Source organism: Macrobrachium nipponense, chromosome 28 (genome assembly GCF_015104395.2).
Source record: "Macrobrachium nipponense isolate FS-2020 chromosome 28, ASM1510439v2, whole genome shotgun sequence".
NCBI classification, from domain to species: Eukaryota; Metazoa; Arthropoda; class Malacostraca; order Decapoda; family Palaemonidae; genus Macrobrachium; species Macrobrachium nipponense.
In genome coordinates this window covers 9,188,492-9,213,685 of record NC_087217.1, presented here as the reverse complement: position 1 = coordinate 9,213,685, position 25,194 = coordinate 9,188,492, and the positions used below count along the sequence as shown (strand labels likewise).

At 35.3% G+C, this 25,194-nt stretch overlaps 1 protein-coding gene across 6 annotated transcripts in view; it reads right to left on the bottom strand.

Annotated features, from left to right (window-relative positions):
* The window catches only part of LOC135201400 (neurobeachin-like), a 562,670-nt gene that overhangs the window by 534,034 nt on the left and 3,442 nt on the right, over nucleotides 1-25,194 (bottom strand). For all 6 annotated transcript variants that reach the window (XM_064230269.1, XM_064230271.1, XM_064230273.1 and 3 more), the window contains exons 2-3: nucleotides 17,741-17,860; nucleotides 16,937-17,083 (exon numbers count right to left, since the gene is read on the bottom strand). In XM_064230269.1, coding sequence (XP_064086339.1) covers nucleotides 16,937-17,083; nucleotides 17,741-17,854 — 261 coding nt within the window. In that variant the 5' untranslated portion in view covers nucleotides 17,855-17,860. The remainder of the gene's footprint in view (nucleotides 1-16,936; nucleotides 17,084-17,740; nucleotides 17,861-25,194) is intronic.

Sequence of the window (25,194 nt, the reverse complement as noted above, 5' to 3'; positions counted from 1 at the left end):
AAGAGCGAATTGGATATTAAAGTACATTTGTAGCTTAATGCAAGTACATGTAAATGAATCAAGGTGATATATATATATATATATATATATATATAATATATATATATATATATATATACATATATATATATATATATATATATATATATAGATATATATATATACATATATATATATACATTATATTTATATATATATATATATATATATATATATATATATATATATATTATATTATACGTACTATATACCCATATTCCTCCAGTCCCATTTTCACCAGTAAGGAGAGTGGTTCTATATATAAAAAAAAGTTCCCAAGTGCCATTTCACCAGGGAGTGGCTCCATGGAAAAATAGATACCAATTGCAGCCATGCTCATTCTTCAACCGCTGAGTTAAGGGTGCACTTCGTGTCCATTAAAAAAAAAAAACAACATTACCGCACATAGCACTCATTAGCATCGATTAGAATCCCTTTCATATTTGATGTTACTCCCTATTAAGTTGAAAACAATCTCTTTACGGTTATTAATGGTCTAAGTGTACCACTACATCTAACCCAGACAGCCATTTCTTGGTCTTCCTGTCATAATCCTTCTAAACAACTCTAAACTTTTACACATTTTAAATTCGCCAATCATCTTCCACTCTCTTTATATACTTGACCACATCACATTAACTTATTTTCATCTATCTTTCACCGGTGCTTTCTTTTTTAACAGATTTTTCCATTTGCTATATTTCTCGATATTTAAATTACTCGAGAACCATATAATACGCAAACGTTTCACTCCAAGAGCTTTCACACTTTTTCTCTCATTTGCATTTAGCTTCCACACTTTACTTCCACACAGGAGCGTTGGCTTAACCATTCCTTCAAACATCATAAATTTGGCTTTCCTTTGCAAGAAACCAGCTACCTAATTACCTTTCTTATTTTTTCAAGAGGAAAGTCAATGGAATAGCAACCTCAAGGGCAAAAAATCTGAAGACAACAAATAAAGGAGAAAAATGAAGGCGACTGCAGGAAAGCAACAGTTCCTGACCCCTGTAATCTGAAGACTACCGATTTTCACACAGTAAATGTGGAGGAAGAATTGTCGCGCTGAGCTCAACAGAACTGCGCCCAAGATAAAGCCTGCAAAAAGAGAAAGAGACACCAGCATGCAGCTAAAAAGAGGTCTGAAAGATAAGTCAAGAAAGGGGTCAACGACCATGCGAACTGCCTTAGATTCAATCCAATCAGGAAGGAACACCCCCAATATTAAAGCAATACTATAACCAAAGACGAATACTTACAATGGGCATAAAGGAGAAGAAGTTACAGGGAATCCGAGAACCAAAATTCAGCTAGAAAGGAGATACTCGATTAAATTTTCATTAAACAAGGCATGATCCGACCTCCAGCTTACTCGGGATGCGTGCAAGATTTTCTCCTCACGCATAGGTTGAAAATATTACATCCCTAACTTAGCGTGAAGTGGTCTTTATAATTAATATTCATACTTAGTACTACTCGTGCTACCAACAAAGCTCAAACAAAAAGGACCCAAATTAAACATGTTCATATATTCTAAGTTATAAGCGCAAAAACAAAATAATTAAACAGAAACAGCCTAAATTCAGTACACCAAATAAATTAACACGTGCTAAAATCTACGGTCAAATAGAGCCTTGTTTCACCAACTAAAATTAAAATAAATACCGTATATTTCATTGGAAATAATATTTCTGTACTGTTCAACATGCACAATATTTATCTTTTACATTTTCATTCTAATAAATAAATCATAAATATCCTATCCTAAAATTCCTATATCTTTAACTCAACGCGAAACACCTTTTTCAAACCTCTATAGGCTCCTCCATAGACCTTTTCTACCCCTCAACAAGAACAACAACAACAATAACAACAACAAAATAATTGATGAATTAGTTGGAGGAGGAAACCGTTCTAGAAATAAGAAGAAACTTTATATTGGAGACAATGAATTTAACGAAAAAAAAAGGTTCCTTATTCTCTTAAGTTCATAAGATCAGATATAATAGATGAGAATGTCATTTTTGATTGAGTGCACTCAACAGAAACGGGGTAGGAGGCGAATGAAGAATTATGCATAGTGGATTGTTTGTTTTGTTTGTATGGTGTTTTGACGTTGCATGGAACTAGTGGTTATTCAGCAACGGGACCAACGGCATTACGTGACTTCCGAACCACGTCGAGAGTGAACTTCTATCACCAGAAATACACATCTCTCACTCCTCAATGGAATGGCCGAGAATCGAACCCGCGACCACCGAGCTGGGACGCAAACACCATACCACCACGCCACTGAGGCGCAGTATGCATAGAGGAATCATCGGGAGGAGCGATGATAGATGGGAGCAGTAGTTGCAATATCAGCAGTTCATATGATCCAATTGGATTAAAAGCCGAGATAAGCTTGCAGAGGGAAAAAGTGCAAAGGTGGATACATAAAGGGTTAAAACCATTGAAGGTCATTGTCGAGGAAAGATGCATTGAAAGTGGATGTTTTCAAGAGCTAGGATATAAAGCTGAATAGAAGCCAAGGTGGAAGAGTGAACAGGAGTATGGATGGTGTAGGAGTAATAGTGCAAGATTTGTGTCTGTAATTGATGGTGTTAGGCTTAGAGAAGGCGCGAAGCTCAGAGGTATGAGACAGAACCTCACATGAGGCTTCGTTAGCTAAACTTCCTAACAAAGCCTCATGTGAGGTTCTGTCTCATACCTCTGAGCTTCGCGCCTTCTCTGACCCTAACACCATCAATTACAGTCACTCCTAGACACCTGCACAAATCTTGCACTATTACTCCTACACCATTCATACTCCTGTTCACTCTCCCACCTTGGCTTCTATTCAGCTTTATATCCTAGCTCTTGAAAACATCCACTTGCATTGCATCTTTCCTCGACAATGACCCCCAAAGGGGTTTAACCCAGAAGTATCCATCTTTAAAGTATTTAGTACAAGACAAATAAAAGACCGTAAATATCATACAGATAATGACCCCAAACAAATATTAGTCCTACATAACGACCCCCAACAACTATCTAGGAAAGATCCCTTTCATCTTGCTTTGCTTGCAAACGTTTTCCAACCCTTCTAAAGACAAACGCCTCCACCTTTTCTTCACCATCACCATCACCAATGAACACAGCAAACATAAACATTTGAATACTTCACTCACGGCCTTTTTTCTTATATAGCAACTTAACACATACACCTCATGTTCTTTATCTGACTAATCTCTATTCTTAAGAATATTAATCAGCCAAGAAGGCATTATTCACATCTGTCTGTCTCACTATTCCGCGTACGTCACCAGCACTCGCTCTACTTTCAACTGGAAAACTTTTCATTGCGATAAGCAAATCGCCATTGCTTCCCTAAAGTCTTTATTAGCTTGTTATAGGGTCCGGATTATACAGCATTTCCCTTCACTCTTCCCACAAAAATTTTGTCATAAAATCATCCTTTTCCTCATCTAATCCAATTAGCTATCTTCCTTTCGCCACCAAACTTGACACAATAGGTGATGTTATGCAACCTTTATTTGTAGTCACCTTAACAGTATGTCCCCTTGAGCAAAGGTAGTAGTTATCTGAGGAACATATCGGTACAGGGTTGGATAGGTACATAAACAAAAGGGGAGGATGAGGAGGAACACCGGTGTAGGCGGTGCATGGCGGATAAAGGCTCCTTGTATTAAGAATCAGCTGAGCATTAAAAGAACTAAATATGTTAGCTCTTTTAGAGAGAGAGAGAGAGAGAGAGAGAGAGAGAGAGAGAGAGAGAGAGAGAGAGAGAGAGAGAGAGTTCTACCAACCATGAATCATGAAAATGAACAAAAGGAGCCTCCTACCACTCACTCTCCCCGTACCACGTTCGACATTGGCGCCTGAGCATGACGATTGAGAGTGAAAGTGTTAATAATGACGTCAGAAAAATTAAAACATTAGCAAAAGAATGGAAGAAATCAATACAGAATAAATGGGAATAAAATAACAAAGATCACCCGAAGGACGATTTATGAAGCGAAACAATACATCGACCTAATTCCTTTGACTAGAAATTCTTTCATGTCTTTCTATCTCTCGTTTCTGATTCAAGCCTGACACTCAAATTTTATCTCCCAGTGAAACGGACAAAATTCACCCACACTCACTTTCAATGTCGCAATACGGAAGTCATTCAGACGTCTGTCTGCAGAGCTACAACATTGCATAAGGCCAAACATCCAGACATAAAAATGAGGAAAACCATTATGCACGTAGGCGACCATATGCTACATGAGCAGCCCTTCAGGTAAACCTCAGTAACAATCTATGCAACATCTACGAACTAATTCCAACCCAAACGTCAGTTTGCAACCTCGCGGCGCGATTATTGAGTGTATTTCATGGTCTGCCTCTTGAAGACCAACTTGGGCAACAGCGAGTGAACTTGAGAAATTTCCTGCGTAAGAGAACAGATGCTGCGACTTGTGCAGTTTCATGTTCCTTTCGTTCTGTGAGTTACCTTTTGTTGACAGACATCTGATTATGTCAGGGGGAAAACGTACGATTAATGTACGTATGCCCAATATCTCCCGATTCAGCCTCTCAAAAGAAATATTGCACTTTTATTCGGAGCCGAAAGCTCAGTTAGTCAAGAAATCAACTAGGAATCTGAATATCCCATGGGTTACACACACACACACATACAGATATATATCTATATATATATATATTATATATATAATATATATATATATATATATATATTTATATATATATATATATATATATATATATATATATTGATATGTAGCCTTAATCCAAAATTTTGGCTTAAGATACAATGGTTCACATCACACCTAATTTGGATATCCAAGTACTGTTACTGCAGGATTCGGTGCATCAGCATCAGACTTTCCGGCGGTTTCACAATTATTTTGGGAATCTAAACTCTACTCGCACAGAATTTTAGATGCAATACTGAAATTTCCTTTGTGAAATCATTTCTCTGATGGCAGTCTCGTGCGTAGTAATAAAAATGAACTTCCTTTTCGAGGAGGCTATGTTACTGATGGGTTCTCTTCAGGAATCCCATCTGTGTTATTGGGAGACTCAGGATGGTGGAGGAGTTAGCAATTACAATTCGAACGTTTCCATCTGGAAGTTAAAAACCGTTCATGAGGAGTCAGCCATATGATGTGGTACATTTCTCTCAAGAATTCAAACACTTACTGAAATATTCAGTAACGTCATCTTATTCAGGTCCTTAAGGAATCCATGAAATTAGAGAGCTGTGACATGACACCTTGCTCCAGGAAATCCAAGCTCTGAGAGCAAACATTCTTGGGATTTTAATGTTGAAACCATTACCGACTAAGATATCAGCCACCTCTTTCAAGAGATGAAGTCCAGATATTTTCTTTCTTTTATCAAGTCCGATTAATTTCTTCCTTTTATCAAGTCCAGACATTTTCTTTTCCTTTAATTTACCCAAGTCCCGATATTTCTTCTTTTATCAAGTCAGATTTTTATTTTCTTCCTTTTATCAAAGTCCAGATATTGTTCTTTCCTTTTAGTCCAAGATCCAGATATTTTTCTATTTCTTTTAAAAATCCAAGTCCAGATATTTTCTTTCTTTTTATTTTCAGTTCCAGGATATTTTCTTTCTTTGGTACCAGGGTCCAGATTTTAATTTTCTTCCTTTTATTTAGCAGGGTCCAGATATTTTCTTCCTGTTATCAAGTCCAGAATTTTTTTTTCCTTTACCAAGTTCCAGATATTTTCTTTTAATCCTTTTATTTCCAAGTCCAGATATTTTCTTTCCTTTTTTTATCAAAAGGTCCAGATTTTATTTTAACCTTACTTTTACCAATCCGATATTTCTTCTATCAAGTTCCAAGAATTTCTTCCTTTTTATCAAGTCCAGAATTTTATTTCTGTTCCTTTTACCAAGTCCAAGATTATTTTCTTCTTTTACCAAAGCCAGACATTTTCTTCCTTTACCAAGTCCAGATATTTTTCTTTTCTTCCTTTACCAATCCAGATATTTTCTTCCTTTTATCAAATCCAGATATTTTCTTCCTTTTACCAAGCCCAGATATTTTCTTCCTTTTATCAAGTCCAGATATTTTCTATCTTTTATCAAGTCCACATATTTTCTACCTTTTACCAAGTCCAGATATTTCTTCCTTTTACCAAGTCCAGATATTTCTTCCTTTTACCAAGTCCAGATATTTCTTCCTTTTACCAAATCCAGATATTTCTTCCCTTTACCAAGTCCAGATATTTCTTCCTTTTACCAAGTCCAGATATTTCTTCCTTTTACCAAGTCCAGATATTTTCTTCCTTTTATCAAATCCAGATATTTTCTTCCTTTTACCAAGCCCAGATATTTTCTTCCTTTTATCAAGTCCAGATATTTTCTATCTTTTATCAAGTCCACATATTTCTACCTTTTACCAAATCCAGATATTTCTTCCTTTTACCAAGTCCAGATATTTCTTCCTTTTACCAAGTCCAGATATTTCTTCCTTTTACCAAATCCAGATATTTCTTCCCTTTACCAAGTCCAGATATTTCTTCCTTTTACCAAGTCCAGATATTTTCTTCCTTTTATCAAATCCAGATATTTTCTTCCTTTTACCAAGCCCAGATATTTTCTTCCTTTTATCAAGTCCAGATATTTTCTATCTTTTATCAAGTCCACAATAATTTCTACCTTTTTACCAAAATCCAGATATTTCTTCCTTTTACACCAGTCCAGATATTTCTTCCTTTTACCAAGTCCAGATATTTCTTCCTTTTACCAAGTCCAGATATTTCTTCCTTTTACCAAATCCAGATATTTCTTCCCTTTACCAAGTCCAGATATTTCTTCCTTTTACCAAGTCCAGATATTTCTTCCTTTTACCAAGTCCAGATATTTTCTTCCTTTTATCAAATCCAGATATTTTCTTCCTTTTACCAAGCCCAGATATTTTCTTCCTTTTATCAAGTCCAGATATTTTCTATCTTTTATCAAGTCCACATATTTCTACCTTTTACCAAATCCAGATATTTCTTCCTTTTACCAAGTCCAGATATTTCTTCCTTTTACCAAGTCCAGATATTTCTTCCCTTTACCAAGTCCAGATATTTCTTCCTTTTACCAAGTCCAGATATTTCTTCCTTTTACCAAACTCATGCTCTGCTGGTAAATTTTTCAGCGTTGCAGAACTGAATTTCCACTTAAGGACTCAAGTTTTGTTAGATTAAGAGTCACCAGTGACAATCAATTTCTCTTTGTAATATCATTCTTACTTTCTTAATAAGTCGTGTGAAGGAATTCTTGTTAATCTACTATTTCACAATGCAACTATTTCTATAACATTTCTATATATCTATTTGAAATTTTTTCCTTCAAAAGTTAATGGAGGCTTCTCGATATATCTTTACTAGCTAATAACTTCTAGCTCTCACCAATAGATGTCTACAGAATTCCTCACGGAAATCTACATTTGAGGTTTTAAGGAAGTCATAAAATCACCGCAATACTTTTAAAACCTTAAAATTCTTTATTGCTGAACGTTCTCTCCAGCAGGGCGTTAAATGCCCATTTTTATACGAATGGCAAAAAGGTAAGAGAGAGAGAGAGAGAGAGAGAGAGAGAGAGAGAGAGAGAGAGAGAGAGAGAGAGAGAGAGAGAGAGAGAGAGAGAGAGAGAGAGAGAGAGCTATTATTGCCAGCATTTTTATTTTCCAGCAATAAAAGAACGTCACTATCGAAGGCGACCACAGCGATCTAGCATAACCGATTTCCCATTCCTTCGCAAAAGTGTCAACAGAAGTCATCGCCTAAATATACTTTCCTTCCGTAATAACAGTAATTAATTCTCTCTCTCTCTCTCTCTCTCTCTCTCTCTCTCTCTCTCTCTCTCTCTCTCTCTCAATTTATAAAGCACTCAGCCGGCAATTAACACTTCCTGGCATTTCTTTTAACCTCCCAACTAGAATCGCCGGTATTCAATTCACTTTTACTTCCTAGAGCAGCAGCAACTCCATGCAACACAGTTACGCAATAACGCAACGCTAAATGAAAGTGTCCTCTCCATACGTGGTACCCGATACCGCAGAGAATTGTCTCTGGAAAGAAAAAAAAAAAAAAAAAAAAAAAACCAAAAAAAAAAAAAAAAAAAAAAAAAACCCAAGCACGGTTTTTATGGCAGTTGGCACCGTATCACTGGATATCCTCCAAGAGATGTAGTCTAGTTCATAAGGGTCAATGCGATGCGCTCCGTTAACCATCAAGGTTTTCGGTAATTTTCCATAAAATGATAATCGATATGTGAAATCTATAATGCGCTGCTGCGGATATCGCTGGCAAAACAGACATCATATTTCCCCCAGAATCATAACAGGGTAATAAATCAGTATTTTTATGGGCGTGTAAATCAAAGGATAAAATTGAGCATTCTTTGTTCTTGTAAATGAGACTATTTTTCTTTCACCCTCAGCGCGCCTTATAGGAGACACATCTTACAAGATGTCGGCAAACTAGCATCCCATTTCGGGAAATTGACTGAAAATAATATTGTGACAAATTTTCGTCGACCCAGAATTTGATAATGTTCATCTGAAGTGAACTTGCATTATCGCTGAAAATCTGGTAGCAATGTAAAAAAAAAAAAAAAACACTGGAAACGAAGACAAGCGAAATTCCCTCAAATCATTTTTTTTTACTTTTTGTACAGCCACCTCACATTGGAGTTGTCGTGACACATTAAAACCTCATCTTCTGCAAATCTAAAAGCAATCTCCAAAGCTGATATATAGTCAGTCCTTTCCGTCGCAACCTGATCCCCACGCCCTGACCAAAAAAAAAAAAAAATAAAATAAAAAAAAAAAAAAAAAAAAAAACTGCCGGAAATAATGTTTTGCACCAACCCACCCAGCCGCTTCGTTCTGAAATGATTTGCAGACTTTCTACAATGTCCACAAATATTAATTTGCTTGCTGAAGCAATCTCTCAAAAATGTGGTGGACGGACTGACGGGAAGATGGTATCCTTGTCACTTCCACTACCTGACTCTTCGCCCAAGGGAATGGAAATCTACAGAGGCGTTTTTACTCAAATTGATGATTAAACACAGTAAAATTATTCCTTCCTCAATCTGTAAACATAATTATGCAGTATAATTGTAACATACTGCTTCTATAAAATCCTCATCTAACATGGGCTTTGTGTCGAGTAACTATATTTGTGGATAGTGTACTCATACACTATTATATATATATATATATATATATATATATATATATATATATATATATATATATATATATATATATATGTATAGTACAAACATACATACATGCAGACAATATACACATAAGCACACACACACAAAAACCGTCCAGCCATCCTTACAGTCATCTGTCCAAAACATAAACTGGCCTTTGGATAATAAGCTACACAATAGCAACCCTGCCAAGAAGCCTGAAGAAAACAAAATAAACAAATGAAGCCATACCAGACGGCAAAAGAAAGCAGGAATGAATCGGGCTGGCCAGTAATGATGGCTATCACTGTAGTTGTTGCCAACGAGCCGAGGCGATAGCCTCATCATTTCCTGAGGGTGACATACCTTATGAGCGTCATTTTGCAAAGAAGCTGTTCGCAATATGCATTTCGTTGCATGCGCCCTCACGCACTACAAAGGAATGCACGCGCCACTGCAATCTGGACAATTGTCGTGAAGAGATAGACTCGAGAGGTGAAATTTTACTGGACTCTTCCCAAATATTCGGTTTGAACAGACAGACACCCAGACATAAACAAAGACTTATATATATATTTATATTATATATATATATATATATATATATATATATAATATATATATATATATATATAGATATAATAGTATATATAGATATATATAGATATATATATATATATATATATATATATATATATATATATATATATATATATATATATATATATATATATATATATATATATATATATATATATATATATATATATATATATATATATATATATATATATATATATATATATGAATAATTATCACATCACCGCGATTCATATAAATTATTCGAGCTACAAATATCCTTTAATATCTAATTCGCTCTACCTCGGAATTGATATATTTTCATATATGTAAACCAAAGGGGAATTTTTTAGTTGATAATAATTTCGTCCTCTCGTGGGATCGAACCACCTTCCAGCGGACAGAGAAGAAATCAAGACGACAGTGACGTTATTTATTCGGCTAACAAGTGAGGTTATAAGTTTATACCGATTCTGACTTTACAAATCACCGTCGAACTCGTTATTCGTAATTAGAATAGAATAATTTATATGAATCACGGTGATGTGATAATTAATCATAATATGGCTACGTTCGTCAAACGTTCGAATTTGTTAACATGGTGGAGGGGGTTGGATATCGATTCTAATTACGAATAACCGAGTTTGACGGTGATTTGTAAGATCAGAATCAGTATAAACTTATAACCTCACTTGTTGAACCAAATCGATAACGTCACTGTCGTCTTGATCTCGTCCCTGTCCGGTGGACAGTGGTTCGATCCCACGAGAGGGCGAAAATTTTTCAACAAACACCTTCGGTTGAAATATGAAAATATATCAATTCCGAGGACATTTGTAGCTAGAGGTAAATATATATATATATATATATATATATATATATATATATATATATATATATATATATATATATATATATATATATTAAACACCAGTAGGACGCCGTAAAGGCGATAACTCGTGAAGTTTCAAGTTAAACTATCAAAGGGTTAACTAGGTACCTCTGAACTCTCTGCTACATAAACGTTATCGTTAATTACATTTCCAATAGTCTTAAATAAATCTTATATAGGATGAAAATGAAAGATGTAAGGTTTTATCTGCCGAAGGAATTGTTCTTTTACCTTCGATCCTTTTGGAGATATAAGATTTAAATGGCGTTAGGTCCTGGCCGTGCCGGACCGTCAGAAATAAGCCCGTTTCCATTAAGTCTGATACCTTAAAAATAAATCTTATATGGGATAAAATCTAAAGATGTAGGGTTTTATCTGCCGAAAGAATGTCTCTGCTATCTTTAATACTTTTGGAGATATTAGCGTTTGAATAGCGTTAAGGCCGGGCCGTGGCGAAAATTATAATAATTCAAACATCAGTTAAATGTAAATTTATATTTTTCAGAAATAAATCTTATATGGGTTGAAATTTAAAGATGTAAGGTTTTATCTGCCGAATGAATCTTTCTTTTATGTCTAAGACTTGGAGAGTTTAGCATTTAAATAGGGTTAGGACTAATGCAATATCAAAACTTAATTTAAATGTGAATTTATATTTTAAAATCAAAATTACAAATAAATCTTACTGCTGAAAGGATTTTTCTGTTATCTTCAATACTTTTGGAGATATTAGCATTTGAATAGAGTTCGGGTCGGGCCGCCGGAAATGAGCCCGTTTCCAGTAAAACAAAACCATGAAATTTGATGTAAGCAATTATACAGCCATTATAACATTATCTTCAGCAGCATCGATCAAGAGGCCACAACACATCAGCTGGAACAGATGTCAGCTGGTCCTCAGTGACAAAGTCCTCCTTTCAGTTCTGTCCCACCTTGAGATGATGATGCATCATGTCTTACCAGATAAATCAATTTATATGACTTCGAGATCTTTGACAAATATAAGAGGCAACAAGAAAAGCACTGCATCACTTTCAATTCCGTATGATAGCAATTAACCCTGCTTAAAAGAGAGAAATCCCTTTCAAAAGACAGCGACGACATTGTTATATAGTCCATATGAACAATACTTCAGAGGGCATATGTGTCGCTCACTCAGATAAAAAATAAATTCTCTCTACACCATTTATGAAATGATAAAAATGCCTAAATATCTGTTTACTCAGTAAAATACAATATAAAAAATACTGATAAATATGTACAACGATCATAACTACTGAGCAACTGAGAAACATTTTGAGGCAAAGTTCCTCTTTCGTCAGGTGAAAATTCACCCCCAAAAGCAGGCGAGGTTTCTGAATTTATTTCTTAGGCAGAAAACCTTTGTATATCCGACACAAGCGACCGTCATACATTGCAAGTCTTTGAGAAGATCCGTCACAAGGGAGGAAACGGGAACTTTAAAAGGGTACACACGCACACACACACACACACAGTCCCTTCAACCGATCTCTCTCTCTCTCTCTCTCTCTCTCTCTCTCTCTCTCGCTGCCAGAGAAACTCCATTTCCCATTTCACCGTTAGTCATGGTAGCTGAAGAAGAAAGTTGTGTGGGGCTCCTTTCAAAAAAAAAAAAAAAAAAATATGTAGCCCGGAAACCTCTACATTTCTGTTGTGATTTGCCAAAAGGGGGGAAGAAATAGATTTCCCTATTCCATTCTATTATCTATTCCAGTCGTTCCGAGCAAAGCTCTGAGAGAAATAAACGAATGGATCATAAATCTAACTGTATTCCTATTTTCGAAAAGTATATATATATATATATATATATATATATATATATATATATATATATATATATATATATATATATATATATTTGCAAATGGATACACAAACATCAACGAAGCAATGTCAGATGAAGTGTTTGTGAATTTCAACAACGAATGATCACGATTATATGATACAAACGCACTGAAAAATATTGAAATCCAATCAGATGTTTTTGTATGCAGCTCCTCTACAGCCAAACATTTTCATATCTGTATGATTCATAATCTAGGGGATACGTTTAAAGATATATGGAAAAGAAAGGAAATGTATGTTATTTTTTACAGAGAGCGTGTGTATGTGGGGACATGTTTGTACATATGTGTGTACATATAATATATGGTATGTGTAGGCATGCATGCATGTGTGTATATTATATAATATATATATATATATATATATATATATATATATGTATATATATATGTATATATATATATATATATTATATATGAGTGTATGTATGTATGTATGATATATACATACATACATACATACATATGTTTATATATATATATATATATATATTATATATATATATATATATGAATACTTATCACATCACCGTGATTCATATAAATCATTCGAGCTACAAATGTCTTTTAATATCTAATTCGCTCTACCTCGGAATTGATATATTTTCATATATGTACCGAGGGGGAATTTTTAGTTGATAATAATTTCGTCCCCCCATGGGATCGAACCACCGTCCAGTTGGACGGGAAACGAAATCAGAAACGGACAGTGACGTGTGTGTGTGTGTGTGTCTTTAACTTCTACAAATACATGGTTACCTTTCGCTCTAACTGTAAATGAAGATGCATCAGCAAATGCAATATGTGTGATATGTATACATGTATGCATATTACATAATCAAAGCAAAGAACATCGATATTGACGATCAATACGGCAAAGTTCAGCTAGAAAGAGATTTTCCAGATTTTATCAAACTTAAATATTTAATAAAAAAAAGATTTAGAATAATAAATCAGGCGTTGTTTGACGGCTGGAATATTAATTGATATCCAGTGGGATTCCCTTTTGATCAGAGATGCAACTAATTTGCATAAACTCTCTCATGAGTTGTCACATCATCATGGCCGAACATGAAAACATAAAATGCGATGCAGTCAGCTTTTGGCTCAATGAAGGCGACAATAATGATAATAGTGATGATAATGATGATGATTATCATAAATTACTCTATCAAAGCCTGCTGTCGCCACTGGGGATGCGCACAGCACCCACGGAAATGTCTCCTCTCTGCCCTCAGGTGGTTCTATCATTCATCTTCTCTTGCCCTCTTCATGACAAGGCTTAACACAATATTATTTCTAATAAACAAACCCCTCTCTCTCTCTCTCTCTCTCTCTCTCTCTCTCTCTCTCTCTCTCTCTCTCTCTCTCTCTCTCTCATTCATCTTCTCCTGCCCTTCATGACAAGGCTTAACACAATAATAGTTCTAATAATCAATCCACCCCCCCTGCTCTCTCTCTCTCTCTCTCTCTCTCTCTCTCTCTCTCTCTCTCTCTCTCTCTCTCTCTCTGTTGTTTTCATATCGTGTACAAAGACACAACGCAAATGATAAGATCAATTTTCCTTCGGCAAGAAACTGAAATAAATCTGTAATCTAAAAAATGTATAAATCAGAATGTTCTCCTTCTCAAGATTGGAATGTTAAGCAATGTACAAAATTTTGAAGCTTAAAGTGATAGAGAAAGGAAAAAGACATAGCTAAAAATCTTTCAGAGTTTCCTCATTAACATCTATAGAGCAAATGCTGCAAAAACCATAACTTTCGTCAGTGGTGATACTCCCACTACAAGAGCAAAAAAATTGGAAGAGAGAAGAGAGAGGAGACGAGAGAGGAGAGAGAGTAGAGAGACGAGAGAGAGAGAGAGAGAGAGAGAGAGAGGAGCCCTTAATGACTTTTGGCCATTTTTTGTCAAACTTTACACTTTAATTAACCCTCCAATTGCATAGCCGAGACTTTCCAAAGATTCCAGTTCTTTGAGAGACTGAGAAAATATTGAGTAGAGATCACTCACTCTGTTTTTACAGGTAGTCTGTTCTGATTTCTTTTATTTCTGCGGAAGGAAGTGAATTTCTTTTATGATTATTTTGAAGACTTAGGCTGCTGAATAAATATGAAAAAACGAATCTCCACATGAAAATCTAAACATAAGTTTCTACAAATTCTCAGTAAATAATGGACGTATTTGTCATTTGTCAAAATGCACACACACATATATAAATATATTTTATATATATATATCTATATATATATATATATATATATATATATATATATATATATATATATATATATAACATTCGTGCATATCGATAAAAGGATACTAAGAAAAAGTTTCTATCATACAGACGCGCAAAACACATTATAGACCATTTTCCCGTTACGGTCTTTAACCTTGCAAAAGAATGGAGACAGGTTATGCTTTTCCGGTTTTAAAAGTCATTTAAGGATGAGGCTGCTGGCCCCACAACATGACCAATGGCTGCTCGAGGGAATTATACGCTGATGGCGACGTCTGGTGTTTCGTGATCATCCATAAAAAGTCCTGACCAGACCAGAAAACGGGTTTCTTTCGTTAATTTCAGGTTTGCAGGTCTTTACATTGTTATATATTCCCATATATATATATATATATATATATATATATATATATATATATATTAATATATATATGTGTGTGTGTGTGTGTGTGTGTGTGTGTGTGTGTGTATGCAAACGCGCACTTGAATATAACTTTGTTATAAAACCACTACACAAAAAAGAAGCATATTTTATTTTCCAAGGTTCTATTCATTATATTTCTCCGGTGTGCCAGAAACCTGCATTTTGGTTAATGAATTTCCCTTCCTTTGAAAACTGGACACAATCATTAAGACCCGTTTACTCTTTCCGGCTGATCTCACCTATTCACAGCTGCAAGGATTTCTTGACGCTTGGGTGGCTGCCACACGGCGGCGCCGCGGTGGGGAAAGGAAGCGCAGACGCTAGCTACAACCTTTACTTTGACAGCAGGAAATTTGCGGAATACTAAAGATGCAGCCAACACTATACAGGTTTTTTAATAAAAGAAAGAAAAAATACTTGAAAACTTTGCTAGCAACAAAGACATATTTCAAGGGAAATACTTTTAATTGGAAGCCATATTTCTTTTTGTGTCAATAAATTTCATCTTTTACATTCTACCCTTTGCTGCAAACTATACGAATAATGCAACAATTTGGAGAATTAAAATGCCAATGTTTTCGAGTTTTGAAACTAAATCCCAAAGACTGAGGAATATTGTTAAAAATAAAAGAAGCTTTTGTGTGGTCTTTGCGATTGTTAAGTTACCCTTCAAGTAGAATATTTCATATTTAAGTATACTGCCGATCATCCCACGATTCACCTTTGCATACAGGGAAGAAATAGTGAAATAATAATATCTTTAGATGGATAAACGTAGCCATAAGATTACTTTATAAAGATAACGTGAATGCTTTCCATTCAGCTTAAGGATATAGTATTTCACATTCATGGGAAGGCCAAACCCGTGGGATATAACGTTATAGAAAAAGTTGAACAGCAACAATAAAAACGAAGCCTGAAAAAGCTATCCTCTCTCGTCTCGAAAACAAAAGCCGCATATTCTGTCTAGAAAACGAAAGCGGACGCCCCAAACCTAAAAGAAAGACAGGAAAAAACTTTTGATAGATAAATGAGATTTGTTGCCAAGTATATCCCACAGCCCCACCCCAATTACAAGGGCCTTTACCGAGTTTTCTTCTTGTTTGGTGGTCAAGGTGCAAAATCAACTAGGACCTTTCTCGCAATATCTATTCACACGGATTTTTCTTTGCATTGTACACATAACCACTACTGGTGGTTATTTTCGTTCAAATCAATACTGCCTGCACACAACGCAGACGTTTTAACAATGATTCTGACCTTGTTAAGTATAAACACACACACACACACATACATACAGATTTTTTCGGCGGAATCTGAAGGGGAAATTTAACTTAATTCCTCCATGGCCAATCAGTGACCTCCGCACGAGGTAACGCGCCAAGGAGCATTATGAATACTACACTAAGACATGTACAGCACTACCAGGTTTCTAAACATTCATACATGTCTTTCATAAGGCGTAAATTTTGACATAGCCGCTATCAAGATCGCGCTGTATGCTGTGAAAACTGAAACATTCTCAAAATATCTATAGCAAAACCGACAATAAACGCCTTCACGGCAGACTGAAGGAATTCTATCATCTATAACCTAACAATTACTTCACTTCTAAAGTAACATATTGTGCAATTCCTGCAGGCAATGGCAAAATTGACCTTACCTTGTATCCGGGCCCTAGACGGTGCATGGCGCACACCTGGTGGGCCGTCAGGGCTTCTGAGAACAGGTACACGGCGCTCATCTGGCCGCAGAAGACGCGCTCCTCGTCCAGTTCCGGTGTGGCACCGATGTAGCACTTGTCCCATGTCTGTCGAGGGACGCCAGCAACAAAGCGAATGTTAGGATGAAGCTGTCACATTGTATAATGAATAGGCAAAAGAAAATTAAATTTACATACACATGGTAATCTCCATATCTCATGAACATGAAATATCACTTTGCATACACGCACATACATACATATATATATATATATATATATATATATATCATATATATATATATATATATATACATATATACATACACACACACAGACACACACACATATATATATGCATATATATACATACATACATATACTATATATATATATATATATATATATATATATATATATATATATATATATGTCCAGTGTGTGCATTTCCTGGTTTCTTTTAAGTTACGAAGTATTTACAGTTCTGGTTTCAAACAGAGAAAATACATTCATAAAAACAAGCACACACAGACATTTAAATTTACTAAATTTTTCGAATAATATTAACACTATTGGTTATGGAAAGGTCTGTCTGCATGACTGCACAGGATACATAAATAAATCTTTCTCCGTACAGCAAGAAATCACTAGTTAACCAGATTGGCCCAAAGGGTAATATTTCAACAATTTCTGTTATGTTAAAACACACAATTAAAAACGAAAAGTTACTTTGCGATTATGAAATGAAAAGAATAAAAAACTTACGTCATTTGTGGAGCATAACCAAGTCATCTCTGTGTTGGAGGCCAGTTGTCCATTGACGAAGACTTTGATCTCGCTCTTGCTCCATCGGTTATAGATGTACACAACAGCGACCATATACCACTGGAAGTAATACAACAAAAACATTTTAATTACTGTGATTAAAACCATAAACCAATAAAGATAAATAACTATAGTAGATTCACATCAACCGTGCACCTGATGTCCAAGCGAGTCATTTTCAACGCTCCTGATTGGCTGTTGATAAGCCAATCACAGGGCTGGAAACTCTCAGTCTCTCGAGAGAGTTCACATAGGTAGGATGTATGTTCCACCTCTCCTGAGAGATACGTCTTTCAAAAGTATCCCTCAGGAGATGTGAAACATACATCCTGCCTATGTGAACTCTCTCGAGAGACAGAGCTTCCAGCCCTGCGATTGTCTTATCAACAGCCAATCAGGAGCGCCGTAAGGGACTGGCCTAGACATCAGATGTGAGGTTGATTTGAATCTACTATGCAATCAAAATGAAGACTTATACTCTGTTTGTTTTTTTCCATCTGTTTCCCATCCGCCTGGTGGGTTTTGTATGGTAACACTGCGTCCCGGGCGGTTTAAATTGTTACGGTATGTGTAAGTTTTGTTTTTAGGTAAATAAAAGGATATCTGGGTGTACATTTGCAACTGAAAAGTGTTTTAATAATTTACTGTATGCGAAGTACACCGTTAATATTCGAAATAGGATATTATTATTATTGTTGAATGTGAGCTGAATGTAACTCTCTAAAGCCCGGGACGCAGTGTTACATACGGAAACACCACAGGCGGATTAGGACAGATAGAAAAAAAACAGAGTATAGTCCATGAATGGTTATAAGCCATCACGAAGTGGCTACTTAACCGTCTAAGGTAGTGACATTGGAATGATTTATTTTCAATTTGTCAAGGCACATCAGTTTACTTATACATTTCTATAAATTGCCGGCAATGAAAACACAAATATACAAAATAAATAATTGTATGAAAGTAAAAGAATACATAGACCAAATTGGATAAAATCGGCAATAGTAAATATAAAGAAATCACTTATACTTCATGATTTATACGAGCATGGGGTCAAATTGCTGGGCAGAGGGGAAGATGCAATTTTTCTGGCTGAAGTGACTGATGGATCTACAAGTCTTCAAGTAATTTATTATATCTCTATTTCAAAACAATTGATTATTCTCCAGTTAGCTATTTCAAAACAATTGATTATTTCTCTATTTATCTGATTCAAAACAACTGATTATATTATTTCTCTACTTAGATCGTTCAAAACAATGATTTTTCTATTCAGCTGATTGAAAACAATTGATTATTTCTCTGTTTAGATATTTAAAAAACAATTATTTCTCAATTTGGATCATTCAAAACAATTATTTATTTATGTAGCTGATTAAAAACCCGATTGTTTCTCTATTTCGCTATTGCAAAACAAATGAAGATTTCGCTGTTTAGTTCATTCAAAACGGAGAGCTCTTCTTATTCACTAGATTCTTTTTGTCTTCTTATTGTAAAAATCATCAACGTTTTGTCTTATTCTTGTGGAGTTTCAATTACAATATCCCAGATGAGTGGAGAAAACTTAGATTGTCTAGTACAATAATATCTAAGTAATAATGTTCGCCGTTCAAGAAAGTTTGACCAATTACAGCTGCAGTCACAAAAGCGTCTGCTGTCAAAAAAAAAAAAAAAAAAAAAAAAAAAAAAAATGCTCGAAGCCTCAAGAGCAATAAAAGACTGAATTAATTCATCCCCTCCGACGAGGACATCTGTCGTTCGCGCCATTAAAGAGCTAAAAGCCCTGGAAAAGGACCAGTTAATTGTTTATTACAATTTCAATACAACCTCTCGTTACGAAACTGACTCTGGTAATACTTTCTTCTTAGAGGAACGTTATACTGAACTCCTTCAATATAGTACATCTGTACAGAAAACACGCATTACCCCAATTTTCTACGGAAAGACTATCTCAAATATTCACATTTTACGAGTTTTCGACTGACCTCACACTTGCATTCAAAGTTCCTTGTTACAACAATTTCTATGTAGTGCTTAAGTAACCTTATAAAATAGATAGCACATCCCTACCAAGGGAGACATTTATAACTCCCATCATTTACTGGGTTTCAAAACTAGAGATAAAAGACAATTTTCTTATACAAGGGCACAAGATTCCATTCATAACTGCCAGTCCTACACACAACAGGGAGGCATCTGAGCATAGAGTTAACGCTCCTGGACTGAAAAGGTCTGAGCCTGGAGTAATGGGGCATAAGAAGGCCTGAGGGAAAAGTGGTGACTATACGAACACATCCATTGGCCACAGATTTATCTCTGTTACAAAAATGACCCCATTTCCAAACAACAAAATCAATCCGTCGTGTGCAAAGTTCGAAACTCAAGAGATTATTATACTTATTATAATCTTTCCTTCGGCCACCTTCCAGGACGCAAGCACTCACTCTCCTACAACTGGTGCTTTAAAATTAACACCCGAATTGTTTTCAAAGGTCACTAGCAACCTGCAGGCAAAGGTCCATTATTCATTGCAAAACTATAGTCTGAACTATTAAACGAAGACCAAGTCCCATTACCTTCCATGAAAACTGTGGGAATGTGTACTTGAGAAGGTAACCATTCCCAAGAACAGACGTGACTTCTGAATAGACCCTCACTCAGAATGAAAAATTCGATATCAAATTGGCGTGACAATACTCTGATTACTATTTTCAGCGACCATAACAATTTCAAAGTACCTTAAAGCACTGACATCCATGAGAAAACCCCCTACAGAATCTCAACTTATTTCCAAAGGCATAAGTAAACTTCACTCAGAAGACTTGAGTCGTAATTGCCATTTTAAGGAATCATTTATCATAAAACTTTACACAATATATCTATCACAACAATGGGAAATAACAGAACCATTCAACTGCAGTGAAGTTCAGTTGTACGAATCATGTTTACTAATTAATATTCATCGACAGAGCTACGCCACATAACAAGATATCCAAGATAAGGGTTGCAACATGAATAAAACGGCAGAAAAAGACGCATATATCCTTTGAAATAAAAAAAATATATATAAATCTTATCCTACGTCCATTGAAAAATTCTAAAAAATCTTCCAAAAATTTTCTGAAGTTAAAAAAACTCGACCAAGATAAGACCTATAACATTTCATGAAGAAATAAAATAAATGTGTTTCCCCCCAAAATAAATTCTGATACACTTCCATAGCATTCGACCTTTCACAAAATACTTGTTTAAACGCAAACGATAAAGAATTCCAGCACGTTGCCGCATTCGAATCTATTACGAAACGTCCACTTCAAGACAATAAAAATCGCAGTAGCTCCTATTCCACAAAATAATCCACACCTAAATAGACAAACAAATACCAGCATGACATTTACAAAAAAAAGAATGCAGAAGGTAAGAGAACAAATTCAGAAGGAAACCTCCAAGCAGGTCCAAGTAATTTCTCTGCGGTTTCTTGAGAAATCCGCCACAAAATGATCTGGCAAAAGAATTGGACAATAAAGCTCTCTGTCTAAATAACAATCTCCTCTTTGACTTGCTTCATTTAGCGTGGTTTCATCATATTCCAGAGAGAGAGAGAGAGAGAGAGAGAGAGAGAGAGAGAGAGAGAGAGAGAGAGAGAGAGTTTTCAAGTCGTTAGAAAACTTATTGAAGCGATAAAAACGCAGTTCTACGGTATAAGACCGGCAAATGGTTCGAACAAACCTTCTTGCAGCAAAAAAAAAAAATAATAATAAAAAAAATAAAATAAAATAAAATAAAAATACAGAGATTAATGTCTGAAAATGTTCTGATGTTATTTAAAAAATGGCTGATGAAAATGAAATAAGTAACCAGAACTTAAGACAACGAAATAATGGAAGGTAAATTTACGAAGGTGAAGAAGCCGAGAAACGAAAAGATAAAATTCTATGAAAAATATTTCGGAAAATTGGGTACAAAATATTTTGCAAGACATGAGGGGCGGGGGTTGGGGGATGTGTGTGTGTGTGTGTGTGTGTGTGTGTGGGGGGGGGGGGGGGGGGGGGGCCCTCTGAGCAACGATATTCCATTGTGTCCTAAGAAGGTAGCTTATTGGGGAGCGAAAGCAATTGGTGGCTTAGGGACAGCTACATCAACAACAAAAGGTCAAAACATCTTATCAGTTTCCGGGTAAACCTCCTTGATTAGCCCTAAGTATCACTGAAACCTTGAGAATAATAGATTTATCAGAGTTGAAGCTAAAATCCGGAAGTCCTCCTCAGACTTGTGTAAGACAGAGAAGATCTTAATGATCCTATCGAAGGACACAAGGGCGAGAGATTGGATGCTGTCAGAACTACATAATATTAGGAATTAATCAACTAGGAATATCAATTTCACCTTGGGAATGGGGAGGGGGTCTGGCATGAGAGGAAGGACCTCTAGGGGATGAGGGGGGGGGGGAACCCCTTCATGTCTCAGCTTAACGAGATATGGGATTCCTCTCCCTGCAAAGCCTCTTAGAAGGATGGCACGGTAATATGGATAAAGCCATCGATTAATAGAGGATAATAATTCCTTTATCGCGATTAAAATTAAAAGAATCCCCAACGAGAGAGAGAGAGAGAGAGAGAGAGAGAGAGAGAGAGAGAGAGAGAGAGAGAGAGAGATTGGATCAAATCGGTGCATACATTATTACAATAGCCCAGTATCCCGAATTACTGTAGTCTTGTGGCAATCTTATTATGGAATATCGAACACATCCAAAGAGCAATGAAGGAAAATCTGACAAAATTCCTCAAAGGAGGATCAGAATCAGTCATTTTTAAATCAGTTTTTAAGTGATAATCAAGCTAGTATTTTTTCCAATTAGTGATAATATGTTTTTTTAGATAATTTCTAACACAACACACGACTGGATTCTTTTGGGGAAAGGAGTGAGATGCTGAAAGGAGTCTGTGCATTAGCATCCTACCGACACTCAAAGTAGAGCAAGGAGATGATGAACAGGTCTCAGTTCGGGATTAAAATGTCTAAAAGTTATTCTAGTAATATCCTAACTAGAAGAGGCAAACAATCATGAAGACAACTGTGTGTGAATGTAAGTATATATATTTATTTGTGTGTGTATATATATATATATATATATATATATATATATATATATATATATATATATATATATATATATATAGTACTATAGAATATAGTTATGAGGCAAGAAAAGTCACCACTAAAGAAATGCTGAAAACCAGACTGTTAACTACCTCTAAGAAAATAGGCACATATGTATGTTTATGTATATTATATATATATATATATATATATATATATATATATATATATATATATATATATATATATATATATCAATATATATATATACATATATATATATATACATATACATATCATATACATATACATATATATATATATATATATATATATATATATATATATATATATATATATATATAAGCAGGTAATGTTTGCAGCTATAATCGTACATGAAGGACTGAAGACAAGTAGTGTTATCCATGAAGAGAAAGAATCCTTCACGTATATATAGTATAAAAGATAATGTCAAGGTATTTAAGAAATGAGTGGGAAGGAAAATAATGGGAGGTGATGAATAAAAGGGGGAAATCTGAGAAAGTACTTTACAGAAAACCGAATTGCTATTGACGGATAAAAAATAAGGAGAAAATGTTAAAGAATATACAGATGGATCTGAGATGGACAGATGCAAATGTACGAAGGGAATGGAGATGAGCGTCTGTTGAGATGAATCTTCGGAGAGGCTGCTAAATACAAATAGCGCAAGAAAGGCAGATTTAAGTTGATGCAGGAGTCGAAGGGGTTGGTGTAAGTTTCAGAAGGTTCATGGAAGTGAATGTTGATGGTGTGAGAAAGGTAATCAAACTACTGAGGATTAGAAGGGCACCAAAAACTGATGGAATTACCAGAGGGTGACCAAGGTGTGCTAGGTATGTCTGGATGAGAGAAGGGTTTCAAAGGAAGGAATAATATCGATGGTACTTCGATGAATTTTAAATCTACCTAGATATCTGGAGAGACAACTGGTGCCGATAGGTGTTTCTTTAGCAACGGTGGCGTGAGGAGTCTAAGGACAAACGTACAATGGCGTACATGGACACAGCGAAAGCTATGATCGAACTAATATATAAACGTTGTGATGAGGTGAGGATGTACGTCATAAATATTTTGTTGACAGTTATTAGAAATTTTCATAAGGAAAGTGAAGCCTGTTACATTAAGTAAAGGTATAAAGCAACTGATTTAGCGTAAAATTGGGTCTTTGACAAGAGTGATCTGTCTCCATTTCTGTCCAGAATTTTGTAGATTGGAAAGAAGACGAGTTACCGACCGGACATGAGAGGTATGCACAGAATTTACGATAAGAAACGAGGCAGGGAATGTTGTGTGGAGTGGCTGACGTTTGCTGATGATCCACGGCTTCTAGTTGATTGTGAGGAATGGCAAGGGTTGAAAGCGTTCGTACACAGAGAAAGTTAAAAGCTACAGTCAGCCAATTTCGATCTTGGAAGCTCGGAATGTGAACAATGTATTTTCGTCAGGAGAAGAAGAATGTGAAATGGTTGATTTGATTAGTGTTCAGGAATAAATGTAAAGCGTAAATAAACGACGAAAAGCAAGTCACTGAAGAATAGGTGAAGAGAAGCAGTAAAAGTGAGCCACGGACACTGACGAATGGTGCAGTAGGAGTAGGAGGGGTCGATGAGCTACTGATAAGGCTTCTGAATGACATGGTTAATCGTGAGAACTTTATATAATATATATATATATATATATATATATATATATTATATATATATATATATACATATATATATATATATATATATATATATATATATTATATACATATACTACTATATATCTATAGAAATATATATTATATAGATATATATTCATATTATAATATACATGTTAAAGACCGTGACCGAAAGAACCCGTTCCCTTCGATATTGTGCCCACCACCACCATCAGCAAAAGGAAAAGTTTTATCCGTAGCGAAAGAGGCATCTTTCAGGAATCTGAAAATTCCTGTTTAAGAATTCCTTTGTGTCTCGTAGTAACAAAAGGAGGAAGCTTTATACTTTTAAACAGAAAGTTTTACACTACCTCTCAAAGAAGAGGAAAATGCCGGGAATACTTTGGGGGCATCAAAATTTCATTTCATTTCTCATTGTACAAAATAAGAGGAAAATGTCCATAAGCCTTTCTTGCAATGGCTTATCATTTTTTCTTATAGATAAAATAATTCTCTTTATTCTATTTCTGCTGTATTTGTATCTACCAAACCGAAGAATGAAACTAAAATTTGACTTATAAGAAAGTGAAAGTGATGAATCATAATGAAT